The sequence below is a fragment of the Eurypyga helias genome, unplaced genomic scaffold (genome assembly GCF_000690775.1).
Source record: "Eurypyga helias isolate BGI_N326 unplaced genomic scaffold, ASM69077v1 scaffold2690, whole genome shotgun sequence".
Lineage (NCBI taxonomy): Eukaryota > Metazoa > Chordata > Aves > Eurypygiformes > Eurypygidae > Eurypyga > Eurypyga helias.
In genome coordinates this window covers 1-20,892 of record NW_010224864.1, presented here as the reverse complement: position 1 = coordinate 20,892, position 20,892 = coordinate 1, and the positions used below count along the sequence as shown (strand labels likewise).

General features: G+C 35.7%; 1 protein-coding gene across 1 annotated transcript; it reads right to left on the bottom strand.

The window, feature by feature from the left end:
• Positions 1-1,287: 1,287 nt before the first annotated feature.
• LOC104505367 lies at positions 1,288-20,289 on the bottom strand. The gene is made up of 11 exons (XM_010146944.1): positions 20,261-20,289; positions 12,740-12,815; positions 9,961-10,092; positions 9,020-9,143; positions 6,936-6,996; positions 6,791-6,837; positions 6,265-6,340; positions 5,214-5,315; positions 3,762-4,685; positions 2,802-2,912; positions 1,288-1,670 (listed from the first exon to the last, which is right to left on the bottom strand). Exons 1-11 carry the CDS (start codon positions 20,287-20,289, stop codon positions 1,358-1,360), a joined length of 1,995 nt encoding a protein of 664 aa, XP_010145246.1. The 3' UTR covers positions 1,288-1,357.
• Positions 20,290-20,892: the final 603 nt, after the last annotated feature.

Below are 20,892 nucleotides of genomic sequence, written 5' to 3'. Positions count from 1 at the left end.
TCACCGGTGACCTTGGCCAGTTGAGATAGGTAAGCTGATGACACGAGCTACCTCACTTGGATGCAACGCTGAGAAAATTGTGAAACTTACCTGCACCGGGCTGTTCTGAAACATACGTAAGGTATGGGCTCAGGAGAAAATACACCACCAGGGTGGGATATCCAGAGTACTGAAAGCAAGTTTGACATTCAAACTCTGTTTGCTTCTGCATTCTTAGCAATCTTGGAAAAATTCTGCTATGAAAAGAGAGTGCAAATTAGGTTAGTACAGGTGATGGTTTGTCCTGGTTTTAGCTAGGATAGCGTTAGTTTTTTTCACAGTAGCTAGCGTTAGGCTATGGTTTGGATTTGTGCTGAGAAGAATGTTGATAACACATGTTTTTAGCAACAAAGTTATGTTTTGAATGTGTGCCGAGAAGAATGCCAACAATATACTGATGCTTTTTAGTTGCTGTCAAGCAATGCTTATGTTAAGCCAAGGACTTTTTCAGTTTCTCACACTGCACCTGTCACAGCCCAGACAGCTGTCCAAAGGGAAATTTCATGCCATCAGAGGTCATGCTTGCTATACAAAAATTGGGGGAGATGGTCAGGAGGGGCATTCACTGCTCGGGGACTGGCTGGGCATTGGTCAGCCAGTGGTGAGCAGTTGTATAATTTTCTTCCTTTTTTTTTTTCTCCCCCTTTTTTCATTACACACAATTATCATTATCATTATTATTAGTAGTATAAATATTTTCTTTCTTAATTTTTAATTATTAAACTGTTCTTACCTCAGCCCATACATTTTCTTACCTTTTTCCTCAGTTTCTCTCCCCCATTCCACTGGGGGAGGGGGGAGGTGAGCGAGCAGCTGTGTGGTGCTTAGTTGCTGACTGGGGCAAAACCATAACAATGGTACAGAAAATCTGGAATTAAACTGCAGTGCTGCAGAGACTGTTAGCAACAATTCAAACTGTTACTGTCAAATTAAAGGATGAAGTGAACATAACTTTGCTTCATTGATTTCATAGTATTTTTTTTATAATCTCAATGATAGCCTGATAGTGCAGTATTTTATTATGACTTTTGCATCCAGAAATTACATACAATTTAAAGAAATGTAAAACAAAAGATACAACCACAATCACTCAAAAAGTTGCTTGTTTTAAGATACAGAGTTCCAATTTCACTAAAAGGAAGGACTACCTTAATTCCAAGGATTACCTTAATTAGAAACTAATTTTACAAGAGACCAGTTTTCTACTACTGATATTTGCTTTTTCCTCATTTGTTTAAAAAAAAAAAAAAAAATTGGTCCACATACAAAGTAAAATGGTAAAGGTAAATCTAAGCTGAGCAAACACTGTCCTTTTTATTCAGTTCCAGTTATAGAGGTCTCTTGGAGGTAAATCATAATGTGTTCTCTCTTCCTCTTCAAGTCCATAATCTAATGGCAGACCATAATTGTAATCAACTGTTACAACTGGTAATCTTTTACTTTGTTCTATCTCTCTGGCAGTTTCACCTTGAAACGCTTTTCTTTCATAGTCTTTTGAACTATCTTCCTGGTGTACAGATGAAGATGGATGAATCGTTCGTGAAGAATATGGTGCAAATCTGTTTTTTCGTCTATTAAATTCATCAGAGGGATGCATCCTCCTCTTGTCTTCAGGACAATTTGGTCGATTACTGTAAGGAAAACAAACATGAACAGGGAAACCTTTAGAAAAAAACAGTTGATTTACTGCTGGTGGCCACCATTAGAAATTAAACTTGTGTAACCTTGAAAGAACAATTCAGATCCTCATTCTTGTTTTTACCCCCTAAAATTAAATCCTCTCTACTGCATGTTGCTAACTTGTTTATATTAATTTTTCAATTCTAGTAATTAAAATAACAGGTCTTTATAGTAAATAATTCTACCAGAACATGTTTTGTTTCAAGTGTTGTTTCCAATTAAAATTCCCCGTTTACAAGAGTTTATCTAGGGGCCATTTTGGCCTCTAAGCCCATGCTTTAATTTCTGTGAATAATATGTAATAGTAGCTCCCTAATATACAGTCTCAAAAGCAATAATATATTTTGGATTTATACCTCCAGATATTTTAATTATTAATTCTTCTGCAATAAAAGAATCACTCTCCCACAAAATACATATAGAAGAATCTAAAAAATGCATATGTTATATATACTTTTTGCTTTGGATTCTCTTTACTCTGAAGTACCTTACATAATTTGTAAAACCTGAGGCCTACAAACACAATTCCATCAATTAATTTAGACTGGAAAGGATCTCTAGGTCCACCTAGGTCCACCTGCTCAAGGTGGGTCTAATTAGATGAGTCTGTGCAGGGGCCATGTCTACCCGAGTTCTGTGTATCTCAAAGGATTGGGATTTCACAGCTGCTCTGGGCAACCTGTTTCAGCATCTGACCATCCCTCAACGTAAAACTTATTACCTTGTTGTAGACAGCAGTTTGAGTTTAATATAGCTCTGTTTTTGTGGTGTTTTTTTTTTTTTCTTACTGACAATAGTTTTCTATATTCTGTAGTGTGTTAGCTTGAACTGTGCTTGTCACAATGACTTAACGTCCAATTCTCAAACCTGTCCATATTCACACTCAAACTCAATGTAGATGAACAACAAATTAGTCACATTATTTGCTCGGTGTGCCGATTCAATGGTTTAAACTGCATTTAAGCAGAAATATTAACATAAATTTTTACACTGGGCAGTTCATTTGTATTTCTAGCTGGGAAAATGGGGGAGTAGCAGTATAAAGATAAGTCAGAGAACAAAATATGAAATCTGATATTTACCTATAACTTCTGTTAAGGTCATCATTATCAGACCCATAATCTCTGTGAAATGAAGGAGATGACGGGAAATGAGATTCTGGTACATCTTCATAGGAAGAAAAAGATTGACTTCTGGAAATAACCAAAAGAATCGCATTTTGAGAAGAGTACAATCATTTGTAAGCTTCTGAAAAACATTCATTTATCAAATGAGATAAAAATATTTTTGCTTTTAATTAATATTTACTTAAAATTTTAATAAAAACTATATAAGTTGCATTAATTTAACATCTAAAAATGCCATGCCTCATTGTTATATAATCATGTCATGATATAACATCCTTGGTTTCAGCTGTACAATGGAAGAGATTAAACAGAACTTTACTAGCCCATCAAATATCTGAAATACGTTCTGAAATATTAAAATTATTTTGAAATATTATGTCCAACTCCATTAGGTTTACTAATAAGTGATATATGTATTTGGAAAAATATGATGCAAGTTCAGAAGCAAAGGGATTTCTAATGAATTATTAACACATGGAATAACCAAACGCAAGTCACGCTTCCTTGCAGCATTACTGTTTATCTCCGACTGAGGGCATACATAAAATTTCAGATCTTATTCCATCTCGAGGATTGCTTTTTAAATGTATGTTTCTATACAAAACAAGGTGGGACAAAGAGATTTGTTTCAAGCTGACTATAAAAGGGTAAAGGAAATGTAAGCTTTAAATTAAAGAAGCACAACCTTCTACTTTAAGAAATACTGGCTTTCAAAACTGCAATATCAGCTTATATCAAACCTTTCCATAAGTCAAAATAAAAAGAATTAATCAACTGATCATTTATATATGATTTTAAAAGGATGATTAATTGATTTCAAATTAGTTTATTAATTATTTCAAAATTTAATTGAAAAGTACTGAGGTTTACACTTTCGTTCTCTAATTCTGGTCTTGCAGCTCAAGGATGCTTTACCTGTCTGAACACCATTCTCGTGGCAAGTCATCATGACCTGGATGATCATGAAAAGGTCTTGGTTTTGGTCCATGCCCTTTATTAACATAATCAAAGTCTTTTAACTGAGTCTGTTCCTGTAAGTCATCATAAGGCTGATGGTCATGAAAAGGTCTGTGCCTTTGTCCAGAACCTTTATTATCATAATCTTTTAGTTGCATCTCTGTTTCTAAGTCACTGAGAGGCTGGTGATTGTTGAAAGGTCTCAACCTCCGCCCACGGCCCCTCTTAACAAATTCAGTATCTCCCAATTGCACCTGTGGCTGTAAGTCATCATGTGACCGATAGTCATGGAAAGATCTCAGTCTTTGGCCAGAGCCTTTGTTGACACAATCTAACTCTTTCAACTGCATCTGAGTCCGAAATTCTTCACGAGATTGGTGCTTATGGAATGGTCCTCGTCTCTGGCCATGGCCCCTTCTACCAAAATCAAAATCCTTTGGCTGCCTGTCTTCCTGCAAATCATTGTGACATGGATCATCAGGAAAATATCTCTGCCTTTGTCCACGGCCTCTGTTAAATTCCATGTCCCTCGATTGTCTCTCTGTATGTAAATCATCATGAAACTGGTGTCCATGAAAAGGTCTCAACCTTTGTCCAGGTCTCTTGTTACTGAAGTCTAGGTCCTTCAGCTGCATGTCTTCTTGATAATCGTCATAAAACTGGTGATCAGGAAAGGGTCTTCGCCTCTGTCCTGGTCCCCTGTTGTAGTCCCAATTTCTCATCTGCATTGGTGCTCTTAAATCATCCTGAGTCTGATGGTCATGAAATGGTCTTTGTCTTTGTCCAGGTCCCTTATTAATGAAATCAAAATCTCTCAACTGGATCTGTCCTTGCAAATCGTTGTGAGAGTGGTCATCAGAAATTCTTAATCTTTTCCCAGACCTGTAAAGAAGCTTTTGTCTTGAACAGAACATCATACAAGTGCTACAAGTCATTAATGAAAACAAGGGGTTTTTAACTAGGAATTGATATGAAAGACATTGCAAATCTATAGGTATCAAAGCTACTAAGAATCCAAACTGTAAATAAGATTATAAAGCTTGCAATGTCATAGTAGAAGCTATGACAAACATTCCATTGTAATTCTATAGCGCTTGATAAACAGACAAAACCAGTGATTCCAAATTAATCAAGAATATTTGCAGATTACTGCAGAATAATAAAGAAGGACAGGCAAAGTAAAACTAAATATTTCCAAGTGAACTAATTACTTATGGACTTTTGGTAGCACACATTCCCTTTCTTTTCCTCATCTTTTCACTGTGTCATCAAATTCTGTAAATATATTTTGCATAAGTGGGCTACATTCATAAAACCTCTTTTAAATTAGAAAATTTTCTATAAGCAGCAATTATCTTTCCCATGGTGTGGGGTTTTTCTGGCTTTTAATTCTATGTTTCAGCCTATTACCCCTGAAAATCTTCATCTGTGAACCGTTCTACAGGTCCTTCCATTGCATGTGGTGGGGGAACAATATCTTCGTCTGAATCCCATACGTCCATTCCAAGGTTACTAAGAAGAATAAAAACATCTCACATAAGCTTCCTTTTTAAAAACATACTATTGAGAGAGAAAAAAACCATAAAATTCTTCAGTTTAGAATGACAGAAATTTTTATATGTTAAGTTAAATTTATAGACGTTAGCGAATTTTTTATCTTGTATATTTACTCAGGGAAGGGCTGCAGTGAAAGCAAAGAGAATACCTGAACTTTATAAGCTTGGAACAACATTCTAAAGCATGCAAGACAAGCACCATACCTATTCAAAAATCTGACATGGGACAAAACAATCACACACAGACTATAAAACAATGACAGCAGTAAAACAAAGGGCATTCAATTAAACTAAAAAGATGCAAACCAGTCAGTTATTATTTTAAAATCAATTTACTGCTACAAGATATCCTGGGTACAAATAACTCGGAAAGATGTAAAGGTTAGCTATTCTTAGGTGAATATGATAGCATAAAACTCTTATGTAAAAAATTCCCTTTTTTACACCAGTGATACAACTACTATGACCAGAGAACTTGAGAACAATCTTCCACTTTCCCATACTTTTTAATTCTGAAAACTGTTGTACTTTTTTTTTTCCAAAATATCTGGTTCTACCTTGTCAACGACAGCAGGCAGGTCACAGAGCTTATAAAGAAAGCTTTGCAGTGGCTCTTTTCAACTTATAATGAGAGAATACAGACTCAATACACTTGTTCCAGTATAATAAAACCACACTAATGTTCAATAGTAGTTTTCAAATTAAAAAAAAAATATTTTGAACCATATAAATTCAAAAGATGAATGAAGGACATAAACTGCACTTCATGTTATACATATCAGAAGTCTTGCATATTAAAGGTTTAAGATGGGGTTAATTTTGGCTTATGACTGGAAGTGAACGTTTCCAAATACCAGCAGGCATACTGGAAAATCTTAAGCACGCAACTGAAAGCTTTTGTTTACCTTCTCATTGGTTGTGTTCTGAGATCCGTGAGATACACAAGACCATCCATGCGATGACCTCTGGCATCACCAAAAGCTAAAGAAAAAAAGAGATACAAGCCTAATGAAACATGCTCAAACTGATCAACAAAAATATGGAGGCAAGTTTCTGTTCATCATGAGATACTGAATTTGAAACAATTCTAATTTGATATTAAAGAATTCAGCAAGCTGGCAATATTGCAGCATTTTTTTTTTAAACGACTGAAAATAGTGGTGGTAGCAACCTATGACTGAAAACCCTTCAAAGCAAAAGGAAAAAATAAAATATTTTAAGCATCTGAAACATACTCCTACTATGCTGTCAATTTGCTAATGCTCAAGCCTTGTCTGTGATAGAATCAACAGTCATAGTAAAACTCCCACGGAAGCCAGCACATGAAATAACTCTAAGGATACTGAAATAGAATTGCAGTATTTGAGAATACAATTGTAGTACCTGTGAATTACAACCTGACAGGTGCCTTAGTTCAAACTGTGTAAGTACCTTGGATTGCTGCCTCTGGATCCCAGCCTTCAACATCTATGAGATATCTGAGAAAAAATACGATTATTGTCCCAAAAGGATTACAGATTAATACAAGGATGCTATCTTTTGTGAACCATAATTGCTGGTTTTATACAACCCTTACCTACATATAAGGTAGCCAGTCCTATTAATTCCATTAGTACAGTGAACGCCAATGAATTTCTCTATCAAAAAGAAAAACACAGTCTTTAATAGTTCAGAAAGGGAAACTACTTAAAAAATAGTACAAGACAAAAAAAATTTGTAATTTTCTAGAAAAGTAATGATAAATAATGCTTGTTATTCACAAAATTTTACTGTCATGCCAGCAAAAGAACCAACTTTCCTCTTCATGCTGGATCTCCAGCAGCAGTTAGCTCTCTTCTTCCAAACCTGTGAAGACTTGAGTTTAACTCTGCAGAACGTAGGAAAAAAGGAGTGATGACAGGTGAAGTGCCTGGCCTCAGCCAGAAGCACAACCACAGGAGAAAAAGAATAAAATATCCTTTTGAAAGCAAATCTAAACAAGCAAATGTAAAATTGAGGAAATTAACGTACCGATTCTTGTAAGACTTACAAAAAGGATAAAATACATTCAATGCCCCTAACATCTAGGCATACAAAATATATTAGAACTCATTTAACTGGACTAAAAATTTGGATCAACACTGGCAGGAACCTTAGAGATGAGGAATTTAGGTTCACGCATAGAGAAAAGAAGCAATCTAGTGGGAGTTTGAAATGGAACTTTGATAAATTTTTGAACGAGATAATATATAACTCCTTGCCCCAGAACAGGACAGTCACATTACCATACATGTTTACTATAAGTTGGTGTCCTAAACAATTCGGACAGTAAAAAAACCCAATGTCTCAAAAATTATTTGTAAGAAGAATCCTGAGAAATTTTAGCGGCAATCTAAACCAGAGGGCAAGCTACAGCAAGTAAGTTAATATAAAAATGACAGTTCTTCCAACGACCAAGTTATATAAACCCTGCAAAAACGGTCTTACTAGCTGGAACTGCAGGTCTTCATCCAGTAACAAATTAGGAAACAATTCTCTCAGTTCTGAGAATCAGAAATAATTACATTCAAATACAGACTATTCTTTATCACATGAAAAAAACACTAGATCAAAACCATAAGAAAATGAATAATTTCCAAGTAATTTTCCTAAGCCAAAAACGTTCATAAGAATAACTTACACACTAACTTCCTGAGCAAGGACAAAGGCTTCATCTTATACCTTTTAATTATCTCAGCACTTCTAATTCAGGCTCTCATACCTGAGATTAAGGTCAGACCTCTTTCATGAAAGAGTTGATCATCCACAGCAAAACCACATTTATGCTCTGGAGCAAAAACTGTATACACTTGGGCAGTTAATATCCCGACTTTCTCACAGAAAACAGCAAAGTAACCACAGCAAAAAAATCTAAAAAAGCTTGAAAAAATGGGTCCTCCAATACTGGATAGACAAACAGTTAAAATCTGCCTACAACGAATCACTAGAAAAAAAGGTGAGAATGTAAAAGCTGCAAACAGGCTGTGGCAAAATACACGCAAGTTTTTTTTTGCAAAAAGCACCTTATACCATCTCAGCAAGAACTGCACTATTGCAAAAACACTAAAACAGCAGCAGATCCACACTATGGAAACATTGACACTGTGTCTGTAAGGTGATTTTTAAGAATTGCTAGGATATAAGGGCAATAACGGTCTCATAAATCAAGAAACTACCACGTCAGACTAAATAGACTTAAGTTGCTCACATGTATCAGTGCCCGGTGCCAACCAGAGAAACTCTGTGCTCTTTAGAACTTCCATAAAGGGCTGGCATACACAACACTAAGCTGATGGTAGACAACTTGGGTCAGGGAGACGAAAGCCTTGTTGCAGTTGCTTTGACACATAATGCAAATATAATACTATTAGGAAGGGCATTTAAGTTACCAGTCATTTTTGAAAAAGACATCTTTTAAATGCAAATAAGGTATGTAGTGGTTCACAATGTGTCTTATTCTGGTAATAAAGTGGAAAGTGCTATGGAAAGTCTGAGATCCATGGTGTCTTAAATACCTACTGAAATTAATAAATGATAGATTAAATAAATTAATGAACAAAATAAAATAAACAAATTGAAATTAATAAATAATAAATAAAATAAAAATTTTGGTCTTTTACAGCATAAAATGCTGATATTTACCATTTCCTGCATTTTCCCACAGGAATTTTCTGACGCGTTTTTTGAACTGTAGGATAGTAGCATTATCGGGGACTTCAAGTCCAACAGTATAAAGTTTCTTATACTGCACACTTTTAGGTAAATCCTAGCAACAAGAAGAAAAAAAAAAAAGTAAAAATTATTGAAGTCTTGCATCAACGAAAAACCTTCTGCAGTATCTAACATAATGCCAATGTAAAACAGTAGTTCAAACCCTGAGGAGAAACTGAAAACAATCTTGACACAATTCTATGGAGACACACTCTCAGAAACACCATTTAGATTTCCACTATAAAGACCTGATCTCAAACAAAGAACAGCTTCTACCCAAGACTTATTTACCCTGCTAATAAGGCAGCACATTAACTAAGGAGAGCAGATTCCTGTAATTCGATTCTAACCCATTTTACAGCTATTAGCAATATTTCTTACTCCCACCCACACTCATAACTCACATATACACCCCTTTAATGCTTACAGCCCATATACATTCAAAGACCAACATTCAGTTATAATACCGCTATTTATTCTCCTTTTCAACAGGAGGCTGATTTGGACCACGCCGGTAGAAAAGTTGAAACTGTTACAAAGCAATTTAAAAATTCCACTGAAGATGAGTAAAAAAAGACCCTAGGAATAAATGAGAATTTCTTCAGGGGAAGTCATCTACATCTTTTCTGCAGAGCCTGGCACTGAAGGCTTTATGCATTACTCTGATTTACCGTAAGACAGATAACCCACAAGTGCGACCAGCTGGGAGGAGGAGTTATTTCCTCTGCGATAAAGCATTTAGTTTCTAGTGTAGACACAAAATAAGTCTAGATGGCTCACTTGTTTCTTCCAATTCAAGGTAACCAAATGTGTAAATACTTTAAAACAAAGGTTGCAGTAACTATTATATGTTGTTCTAATGTTTATATTACCTTAACTTCATAGTATCGTGTAGTATATGTTAAATCAATAATTAATCCAAGCTCCACATTTAGGGATTTCATTGCAGCAATTAAGTCTTTTGGTGTAAATTTCTGGGTTGGGGTTAGCCTCTGGTTAATTGCCTACAATGAAAATGGAAAAGAAAGTTTTTTAAGTTCTAATAACAAGACATTTGTAATATTCTGCTGTTTTAATTGAAACTAGGAAACAACAGTATTCAAAAGGGAATGTTTACAGTATCAGAACCATATCCATGTATTATATGGATAAAAAATTAAAAGGAACAGAATAAAAAGAAAGCAAGAATTTGCTGTGTGTTCCTATTCAGATGAACATGCAAGAAAATGTGTGAAAATTTCCACTTGTACAATGTTAACAAGAATTATTAAAATAAGCACTGATTTGATAGACACAAAAATCCTGCGAAGTGCAGCATGTATGTACTGATTTTTAAGTAACTAAACATCAGCAAAAAGCAAAAGATCCACAATCTGCTTTCCCTCCAACATACTTTATCCTGCACAGTAACATAAAATTAACAGTTTATTTCACATAAAACATTATAAGTTGTGATAGAAGAGTTCGTTTCTTCTAAGGGCTTTAACTTTCTCCCCACAAACGCTGTGCAGACATTTTTTTTCCCTGCTTCACCTCTTGGTACAGTCTACTTGTATGTCATTTAGCACTGGGAAACATTAAATAAAACTAAAATATGGTGACTAAGAAAACTGCATGTTGGTTGGTAAAGAATAATTAATTTCATTTCACAGAAACAGTAGGGAAAATGTTTACTCACCCTATTGTAGCTGTGTTTTTAGAAATATGTTCACTCTAGGTATGAAAATGCCTCACATGCAAGACAGGATTTTCTCTGAATAGTGCGCTTGTCCATTGTGAGAGCCTTTTGACATAGGCTCAGCCACAACCAATAGACAGTGGCAAAAGATGCAGCAGCCTCAACCACCTCTCAGTTCCTTTGTCAACAGAAATTCAAGCAGATTGGACTCAGAACTAATGGAAGGGAAGGAGCCACAGACCACATACCTCCTAGAAGCACAGATGCTATAGGGTAACTAACCATTCCTTCTTTTTAACTGTTTGGATTATATCTAAGGTGCTAACAAGCCCTTATCTTGAGTGTGAAAACAGAGACAGCAAAGCAAATTAAAGAATAAGCAGGACAGTCCTATCAAAGCTGCTATGTGATTAGGAAGCTTGAGCTAAAGGTAGGGTAGAAAGCATATAGAAGTATTCAGTCCCATACTTTTCAGATACTGGTGCACTGCTAAAAAAACAGCGGAGGTTGTTGAGGTTCAAACAAAATGAACACGAGTCAGTTATCTCACCACTATTCATTAGTGATTTTTAGTAAAATTTGAAACAGAACTTACTAACTCTGCAAAAGTTAGAATGTTAAAGAACTTTTTCTGGACCTACTTCCAGACTATCACAGGAGATACAAGGAAAGAGTAACTTTAACAACAAAGTGAAACCTGAAGTGCAGGGACACTGGAAATAGATACACTGAACAAATCCTGCATCTACGCAAAAATATGTGGAATTACAGGAGCTGATGATGCAAAAATCCTCTCAAATACCTTAATAGCAAAGAAGCTAATTATAAATCTACTGAATCTTATATTCACTGCTAGGATCCACTCGCTGGCAGTCTGTGGTACAAATCTCCACCAGTGCTATTGAGAACATGACCATGTCAAGTATGAGATCCTTGGTGGCAAACGAACCAAACCATCATTCCAAAGTCGTAAAGCAGCTGCAGGAAGCAAATCCTGCAAGCATTCCACGTAGTCATTGCTGATAAAAATGAACTGAATGGTGGTGACTGAAAACATAACGGACGCTAATATACCAGAAGAACCAAATTTTCTGTATGTGAATACCAGAGTGCAATCTGTAGACAACAGCTCAGACACAATACATAGTCTTAAATGCTAAGATTACGCCTAGCCACTGAACTTTATATGAGCTTAGAAACTTTTAATGCCTATGTATCTGAAAGCAAGGACTTCTAGGAGTTAACTTACACAGCACTTGTATTAATTTATACAGAAAGGCAAATTTGCCCTATTTGCCCTCTGCCTCAATCCACCAAGAAACTGAAGAGTCTAAAAAAGACAACCTCCACATTTTGTATTGTCACAAAGAATTTAAATACCTGTCTCGGTGTATTTAATAGGTTACTATGGCACTCCATTTTAGTAAGAATCTACAGAAATACTAGAACATTAATAAAATAAAACTGTGAAGGCTTCTTACTGCATTCTTCCAGATCACTGAGGGTTTTTTTTCCTTCTGAAATTGGTAATCTGCATCTATAATTTTAAAAGTATTGCACTGGCTGGTACCCTTTAATGAGTGCTTGATTTCCATAAAATGATACTTTGCTTTACACTGCTTAGATTGTTATTCATATCATAACCATTTCCATACGATTTTCTCACAACAATCATGAAAGGATGTTAAATCAGACAATTTAGGCCACTTAATAGCAATCAAATGAATTGTGCAGATTGGTTAGAGATTTTATGATTTTTAAAAGATAAATAAAAAGGATAACATCAAATACAAATATATGAGAAAAAATATAGACTATTATGTAAAATGCAACTAGTAGATGATGGAAAGGGCTAACTCTGCATAAATTATTTTTTCATAAAACTTTGAAGTTCACATCAATATTCATACTATTCTTCATTACTTTTGCACTGTATCTAATAGAGCAAATCTGTAGATACTTTTTATACATACCCCTTTTAAAGGTACTTTGAATGCAATAAATCTAGTTCCTGGTATAGGCTGTCCAACTGGTGTCAAGCTCCGCCATCTGTAATGAAACAAATATTTATTTTTACATATTTTCAAATTACATGATTCAACTGAAGACACGCGCAGCTTGATACAAAATTTCTTAAATAATAATTAAAAGAAGATATTTCCTCTTAGGATTAAAACCTTGTTAAAACAAAGTACATAAAAATTACACTCCTTAAAATTATAGCAACAGTTATTTCAAACTGTGTGAAGTATCTTTCAAATATCAGGCAAATCTAGTGCCATATTTCAGATAGTTTGAATATAATAGTTATTTCAAACTTATCGAAGAAGAAAGAGAAGATAATTATCTTTTTTCTTCTGTGATGGGCCATGCAGCTACTAGCATAACACATTTAGATTTCCAAACAGCAGAATCCAATAGTTCCTAGAATTCCTTGACCACATAAGCAAGCAATCAAAACTGATTCAAAACTGACGTGCACACATTTGAAAAAATGACCAATTAAATCCTGGTATGTAAGTAAAATCTTTTTAAAAATCCATTTTCCATAATAACTTGCCTGTTTCACCAAGAAACAAAGATCTTTTCAGAATAACTGTAAAATTTGTTATTATATATTTGAATAAAATTAACAGATTAGCATTATTTGGAGATAAAAGAAACAGGGAGTTGCCTAAAAGAAGCTGGAAGAGTATCAACAGAATATGGCTACAGGACTGATCAGGACAGAAGCTTATTTAGCACACTACTCAGCTTAAATAAAGACATTTTTATTGTTTGAAGGTCTACAGACAGAAGCCATAATAAAATGAATCTTTATTCTCCCCAGAGCACCAGCACAAAGAAAATACTTCTTAGAGATAATGTGCATGATTGCTGTTACCATACAGTAGAATTACGTCCCGAAATCGGCACTTATTCCATAACATGGTTTCAAGATATCGTAATGACATTTGAAAAGTCTTCCTCCTTCAACTTTAAAAAAATTCCTCCCCTCAAAATGGTAGGTCAGCATTTATAAACAAGTAGCACTAATATAAAGCAAAGCAGATGGGTAAGGTTCAACAGGTAGGTAAGTATTGTTACCTACAGTTGGTAGAAATTTTTCAGATCAGTTGAATCAAACAGCTTTAACAAGTTATCATATGCTTGCATCAATCGTGATTGACAATGAAATGCAAAGGGTATGTTCATGAAAAACACAAAGCTTCTAAATTTTGCAAATGTGTTTACTTTGTAATATGCTGCTTTTTCAAAGAAACGTTCTTGACTGCACTTTCTCTTGGTACTTTGAAAAATACAGAGAATATTCCATCACACCAAAACTTAGCAAAAATCGCCTAGTAATACGAAGACTTGTTACAACACTCAAAATAATAGCAATTCCAAAACCACGAAGAACTGGTATTCACAGATTCTACACTGTACTGAAAACAAAACCTCTTGATGTATCACATTTAAGAAATATCAGTTTTTTTAACAAGTATGGAAAGCTTAACCTGAAGAAGAAAGCAACTTAATTGATAGATCAGTTCTACCTTCAAAGAGGTAACAATAAATTTAGGACTTTTATTTCTTCTCAAATTATGACCTCAGAATATGCAGCTGTATGACTTAAAATCCACGTTCTTTTTGTATTTTTAGCTTGTACCTCAACTATTAAAAAACCCACATACATTTTCCCAAGATTTTTTAACACTGGTGCCCATTCAGTTATACTTTTCTGAATTAATATTTAAATTAATCTCTGTATTTAAAGGGACAATCCAACAGCCTCTAGATTCCTTTCTGATTTCCATAAACCCACATTATTGATGAAATAAACTGAATACTCAGTTTTTAAATATTCTAACCACTGAGTATTTTGCTTTGCTCACAATTCCCATATAGGACCATAAGAAAAACTAGACATTGGCTGGCAAAACTCCCCGTATTATACTTGTCATAGTATCTGAATAACTACATCACCATCCATAGATGCTTGGATAACAAAGGAAACACTTATAGCATGGTGACAGGAAGCATAACAGAAACTAACAAATCGCATAACAATCTACTACATCAGTGTCTTTAGCACTAACTTATCATTTTCATCTTCATCATGAGCTAAAGAACAGATTGAGGCTCACAATATCTGTGTAGATATACAGGTGCTTAGTTTAATGGATAATAAATGAAATAACGAAAGAGTAACAGTAACTCATCATTAGGAAGGCTGTTGCATACGCCTGCCACGTACAAGACAGATAAAAGGTGAGAAGGTGAGAAGCTAGAGAAGTTTGCAGTAAACAGTTTTGCCAAATTCTAAATTATTTCAGGAACTGTGTACCTCTTAACTGCAATAAGGCAACAAAAAGAGTTTCCTACTTCATATATTCTCTTAGCTTAGGATAGTTGCATATGGAGAAAAAAAGAACACATTCTCAATCACTGTAGCTTGAAAAACATTGCTCAAAAAATTACACATTGTATATTATAGAAAAAAAAAATGTTCTAACTTGAAAAGTCTTCCCAAGTGAATTTTCAAGCTTGTAAACTTTGGAGTCTGGTAGTTGTACACTAGTTGTAAAACATGAAAACAAAAATCTGAGACTATGTTTATTTATCCTATTTTAAGATACATAAAGTATATATGAATCAATTAAGATCACAAACTGTGCAAGTGGACTGTAAATATTACCAAAGCTAACAAAAACCACAACATAATGAAATAACTTAGTTGCAAGAAGAGCTCAGTTAAAAAAAACATAAACCAAAATCTACAGGAAAAACTGTGAAATCTGCCCTGTGCAGTGTTTAATTTTATCTCATCCACTTCATCTTAAAAAGGTACTAAATCCTGTGAACCTTATTTATATATGTATTTAATCTGAACTATTGTTAAAATTAATGACAAAGTCAGGTTTAATACTAGCTCCTGCCTCTTGCTAATTTTCATAAATCTGGAAATTACTTGTCTTTACTTAAAACAAGGAAATAACTCTTCCTGCTTTTGGCTCTTACTTCCAAATAGAATCAGAAAATAGGCTGTACCTAGAAATAGAGCAACCATTGCAGCAAATGCTGTCATAGAGATAAAACAAAAAAGACTACAGGTGTTATTTTCTTCAAACTAATTCAATCACTCTTTGGTGTTACTATCAATTAAATGCCCCAAATGCTTTACAAAAGTAGAATTTAATCTGACACCCAGCCATATATTCATATACATGTTCCTAAACATTTGGAAGGAAGGCAGAAGTAAAAAACGCCAATCACAAAAGACCAATTACCTTATGTAGTAAGACAATTTAAAAGATGCCATAATTTAGAAATTCAGAACTTTTTTAACTTGCTTTCTGATGGAAAACTGTGAGTGGAAATCTACCATGATTATCATAAATATGAGCAATTAGGAGCCAATAATAAATTATTTTTAAAAAACTTAAAAATATTTTTTCTTTAATTAGCAATGTAACCACGACTTTGTAAAAATTCTAAACTTTTCAAGTTAAGGGATTGATGGAACAATGCATCAGGATTACACAGTTTGTTGTCAGACCTTAATAAACTTGGGGTTTTATTATTCTCTTGTTTTTAAAGCTGTTTAAATCCTCCCAGAAAAAAACCTGCAAAATCTGCAAGAAACTCAAAAGCTGCTGACAGCTCTGTGGTAGAAAATGAACAGAAGGCACTCTTAATCAAAAAATATAAAGGGTATGCATTACATGTTATCTTTTAAACATTTCAAAATGGAATTTCAGCATACTGCTACAGAAATAAAAATTTTCTCAAATTAAAACCAGCAGATTGAAATTAAGCAAAGATTGGCTAATGAAATAAATTCAAATTTGTTCTGTTTTCAACAAAGGAATATGGTTGAGAAGTTGAGGTGACAGGGACTAAAGAATTTAAAACTTCTAGAAGTTGTCCAGAGAAAGGCAGAAAGGACCAAAGACAAGTGAGCTGCAGGTAGCCACATAAACAGGAGTTACAGGAGCAAAGACATAAATAAGCATTTTAACAAGTATGAATGAGAATTGTGACACACAATTTGTGTCCTGCTTGAACTTAACTGGAAGGAAGAAAGCCAGGAGGCAAAGGTGTTACCACAAGACTTGGCACCATCATCATCCTATATCAATGACTAAAAGGTAATAGAGGCTTGAGTGAAGAACAAGCTGGGCATGAAGTAGATTAAAACACGGCAGGAAGAGTTTCTTGAAAGAAGTGGTGGTATCTTACTGAGACGCAGATATGACATTTATTTCTATGCCTAGAAATAAATCTAGCCATTTGTATCAAGAGGTAGTAGCTCTGGCCTTAGGTCTGATGGCATTCACATTAGAAAGATGTTGTGATAAGAATCCTAAATGGAGTCATGTAAATTAAAAAAAATACTGCAGTTTCCCAACAAAAATAATAGTCAGAGGTGACATATCCAGGAAGAAACCGAAGTCTGAGAACTTCTGTACAAAACACCATGGTTGTCCAAATGCAGACAATCTACGTCAGCATACACTAAAGCAAGCTACTATCTTAACCTGTGACATTTCTGGTCCTATCACAAAGTAAACAGACCAACCAAACCTCTTTCATAATCTTGAGAAGTTTGTAAAAGAACTGCAGTCTAACTCTGAAGTTTGCACCAAAATAGCTATGATAGGCTTTTATGGGCCCGCTATGATAATTAATTTTTTTCTGAACCACACAAAGCAATATAAAAGCAGAATTTGCATGTTCAAATAGAAAAGTACTTGAGAGAACAGCACTTAAGTAAAAAGTGACATTGCGCACACATGATACATTTTCAATTACACCTTTATTTTTCTACACTGAATTTCATAAAGCTGAGTTTATGAAATTATACCCACAGGAGGATTTTGGATGCTGATGTACAAACACATGTAAATCTGTAAAAACATCGTACTATTTTATGACTCTCTGTTATCTAACATGACCTCCTTTTACTGGCTGGTTCTCCACTAAAATATAGTATACAACTACTAAAGGACAATAGCATTTCAGGCCCTGTGAAGAACCAGAACTTGCCTACACGGTGGAAACTACAATACAAGGGGTCACTTGAATCTCTCTTACACTGATGTCTTACTCTGTTACAAAATTACTTCTCCAGCACTACTTTCTGAGACTGCAATGGACACTGTACACCTTAGCTCTGCTCCAAGACATTACTAGGAAAATGGGAGAAATTAAGGAATACAGAAAGTCTTACTTCCAGACCACCTTCTCTTCTCACTGCTAGAGCAAAGACTGTGCCAACAGCATCAGATCAAACACTCAGGGTGAGGGCTGAGTGACAGGGACACAAAAAACAAGAGTGGGCCAAAACCAAGGTAAAAGGCAGGGAGTGCAGATCCAGTCATAACACAGGCAATTAATACCACTTTAATATTATTTTAGGTGCTGAGTACACCTGTAGTGCTGATATCTAGCAAGGTCACGCCGTGCTTTACATAAAGGCAACTTCAGTTATACTTCAGACACAGTACTGTAAAAGGTGATAATAATTAGCTGAACAGCTTAAAGAAAAATCACCATTTCTTGTTTATTTGCACTGTTCATAGCTACTTATAACTTAACTAAAACAAAGTTTATTGCATTGCTTTAATTAGCATAATGGAATTTGGATTAAAACTGTTCAGAACTGTGTAAAGAATTGAATCATTAACAGAAATACAGTCTTAAAAAATATCTGTATGTAGCGTGACTTTGGTTTATCTACTACAACGTTCCTCTTGCAGTATCATTAAAAACAAAAGTCTCTGTTAGATTTATTGCTATTACAGTACTGTGATATGACTGAGGTTGTACTTCCATAGTAGGCTACAGTCTGGACAGGTCCTTATGCTGCAGCATACCACAACCTCACTTCTGCCAACAACTCTTTCTGGGGACAATAAATTGCACGTAAATGATCACATAGGCTGTTTCCTTAAGTCCTCTTCCAGGATTCACTGCCTTTTTTTTTTTTCTGTTGTACTAAATTAATTCACAGTGAAGAACTACAACATGCTGTGCTAGCACAAGGATGACATCAATATACTGCTTCATGAGACTGGGAGACTGCCAGTTCCTTAAATTCCTTTACTGCCAAAACCCCAGTACTGTGGATGTCTAGTCTGATTTGTTGATAGTATCAAAAAGTAAGTAACTGGAGGACCTGAAAGCACTTCAGTACCATGAGCTTTGTTGGATGGTAACACTGAATTTATAACCGATTACTCCACAGGAGATGTTTCTCTCCTTGGAAACCTAACACCTGTGTGAAGTACAGCCCACTGCTTCTTCCATACTTAAGAAAAAGAAATTAATGTACCCTGAAAGCTGTTCCAGTTCAAATGCAAGGTGGGAAAAGAAAGGAGAAATTAGCATCCAATTCTCAAACTTTTAGCAATAATTTCCAAGAATGGAAAAAACGAGGACAGTTATTCCTTCAGACTTTCTGCATTATTGCTTGCAAACCCAACCCACTTTAGTTCAATTTTGTCCAACTTTTAACTGAAATTATAATAGAAACTTTCAAAGAAATACATGCTTAAATAGCTTTTCTTAAATTTTATTCTAATTTTAATCCCTGAGTTCGGCAGCTATGAAAAATCTTAAAAAAATCTTGATGTTATTTTCTTCATTTTTCATTTCTATTTCTTGCTTTTAGGCCAACACATTTGGTTGGAAATCATTCTTTCTGTATTTTATTGCTCCTCCTAAGGATTTAATAAACTTTTTTAGCACTTCCCCCAAACCTGTTAACTTTTCCTCAAATAATGTATAAACTGCAAGGTATTATCCCATTACAGTGTACCTTCATATCTCAGCACACCCTCCTATCCAAGAAGTTTGTACTGATGTCAGCAGAAACACACAGGCTAAACTTTTAAACTTGGACTTCCTTTTTTTTTTTTCTCCCCAGTAGAACTGGAGAATAGAACTCTAAGTTTTAAATGAGATCATTCTGTGGTCTCCATACGCACTCCCAAACATGTCATAAGAAAACCTGTATAGTGCAGTTGTGGGATTTTTTTTTAATTATTATTACTTTTACTGATAAAACATTTTTGTTGTCCTCTTGTTAAAAACAAAAATGCAGGATGCTTCTGGACCTGAAGCCACGAAAATATTCCTTGATCACATGCATGCAACCACCTGCTCCCATCTTATCAGCTCTTCTCCCACGTCGTAGCAAACATCTGAGTAGCCGGGAGGGATTACTCTCCCATTTCCCCAGTAAGTATACACCTGGGTATAAGAATGTTAGGAAGAAGGTACTGTGCTTGGCTGACGAAGGAGAAGTGTTCAGACAGCTTAGAGCCTTATACTCACCTTGGGGACGAAGGACTGGGTTGTTGCTGTCTTGGAGAAGATACCTACCTTACTGTCTGTAGGTGGTGAAGATGCTTGTGGCAAGAAAGCTCCTGGGGCAGTCTGTGCCCCTTCTCTGTGGGCAGGACTGTGCCTACTCGTGCCTCTTGCTTAGTGTGAGGAATACTTACCCATCGGGGATAGTATTCTTCTTTACCATGCTGAAAGCGGGAGCAGGCAGAGCAGGAGACAGCGGTCAAAGTGGGCACTGCAGCAAAGGAGAGAGAACCGCGCAGTTAACACGGTGCTAATCTCTTTCTCCATCAGTGGGCCTTTTCACAGGGCTGATTTTCAATGAACCAAGCAGTCAGCTGGGGCTTGAAGCCATCCTGAACGAGTTCTGCAGCTTGCAAGCCAGCCTATTTTCTCTGCTGCTACAGTATGACAAGAGGGAAAGACAACCCACCTCCCCTCTCCAGGAGATGAAAAAGGGAGAGGAGAGGCAGCAAGTTTCTAACTCTAGCAGCAGTGCTATAGGGATGAAGATCGTCCTTGCAGTCCCTTCCGTCCCTCTCCCGTGGCTCAGAGCAGTTTGTTCTGCTCTCACTGCTAGAACTCGTCTCAACGAGAAGAAACTCCAGGCAGCTGCAAGAGGCGAGGCCAGCACCTCAGCAAGGGAAGGACCGTCACCTGCCCCACTCTAACCTAGACGGGTCTGATCCCGCTAGATCCTGGGCACCGGGAGCGCCCCGCGATCTCAGTGCGACCCGAGCAGGGAGGAGAGGGGCGAGGGGAGGCGCCCGCCCCCGCGGAGGGCCCATGC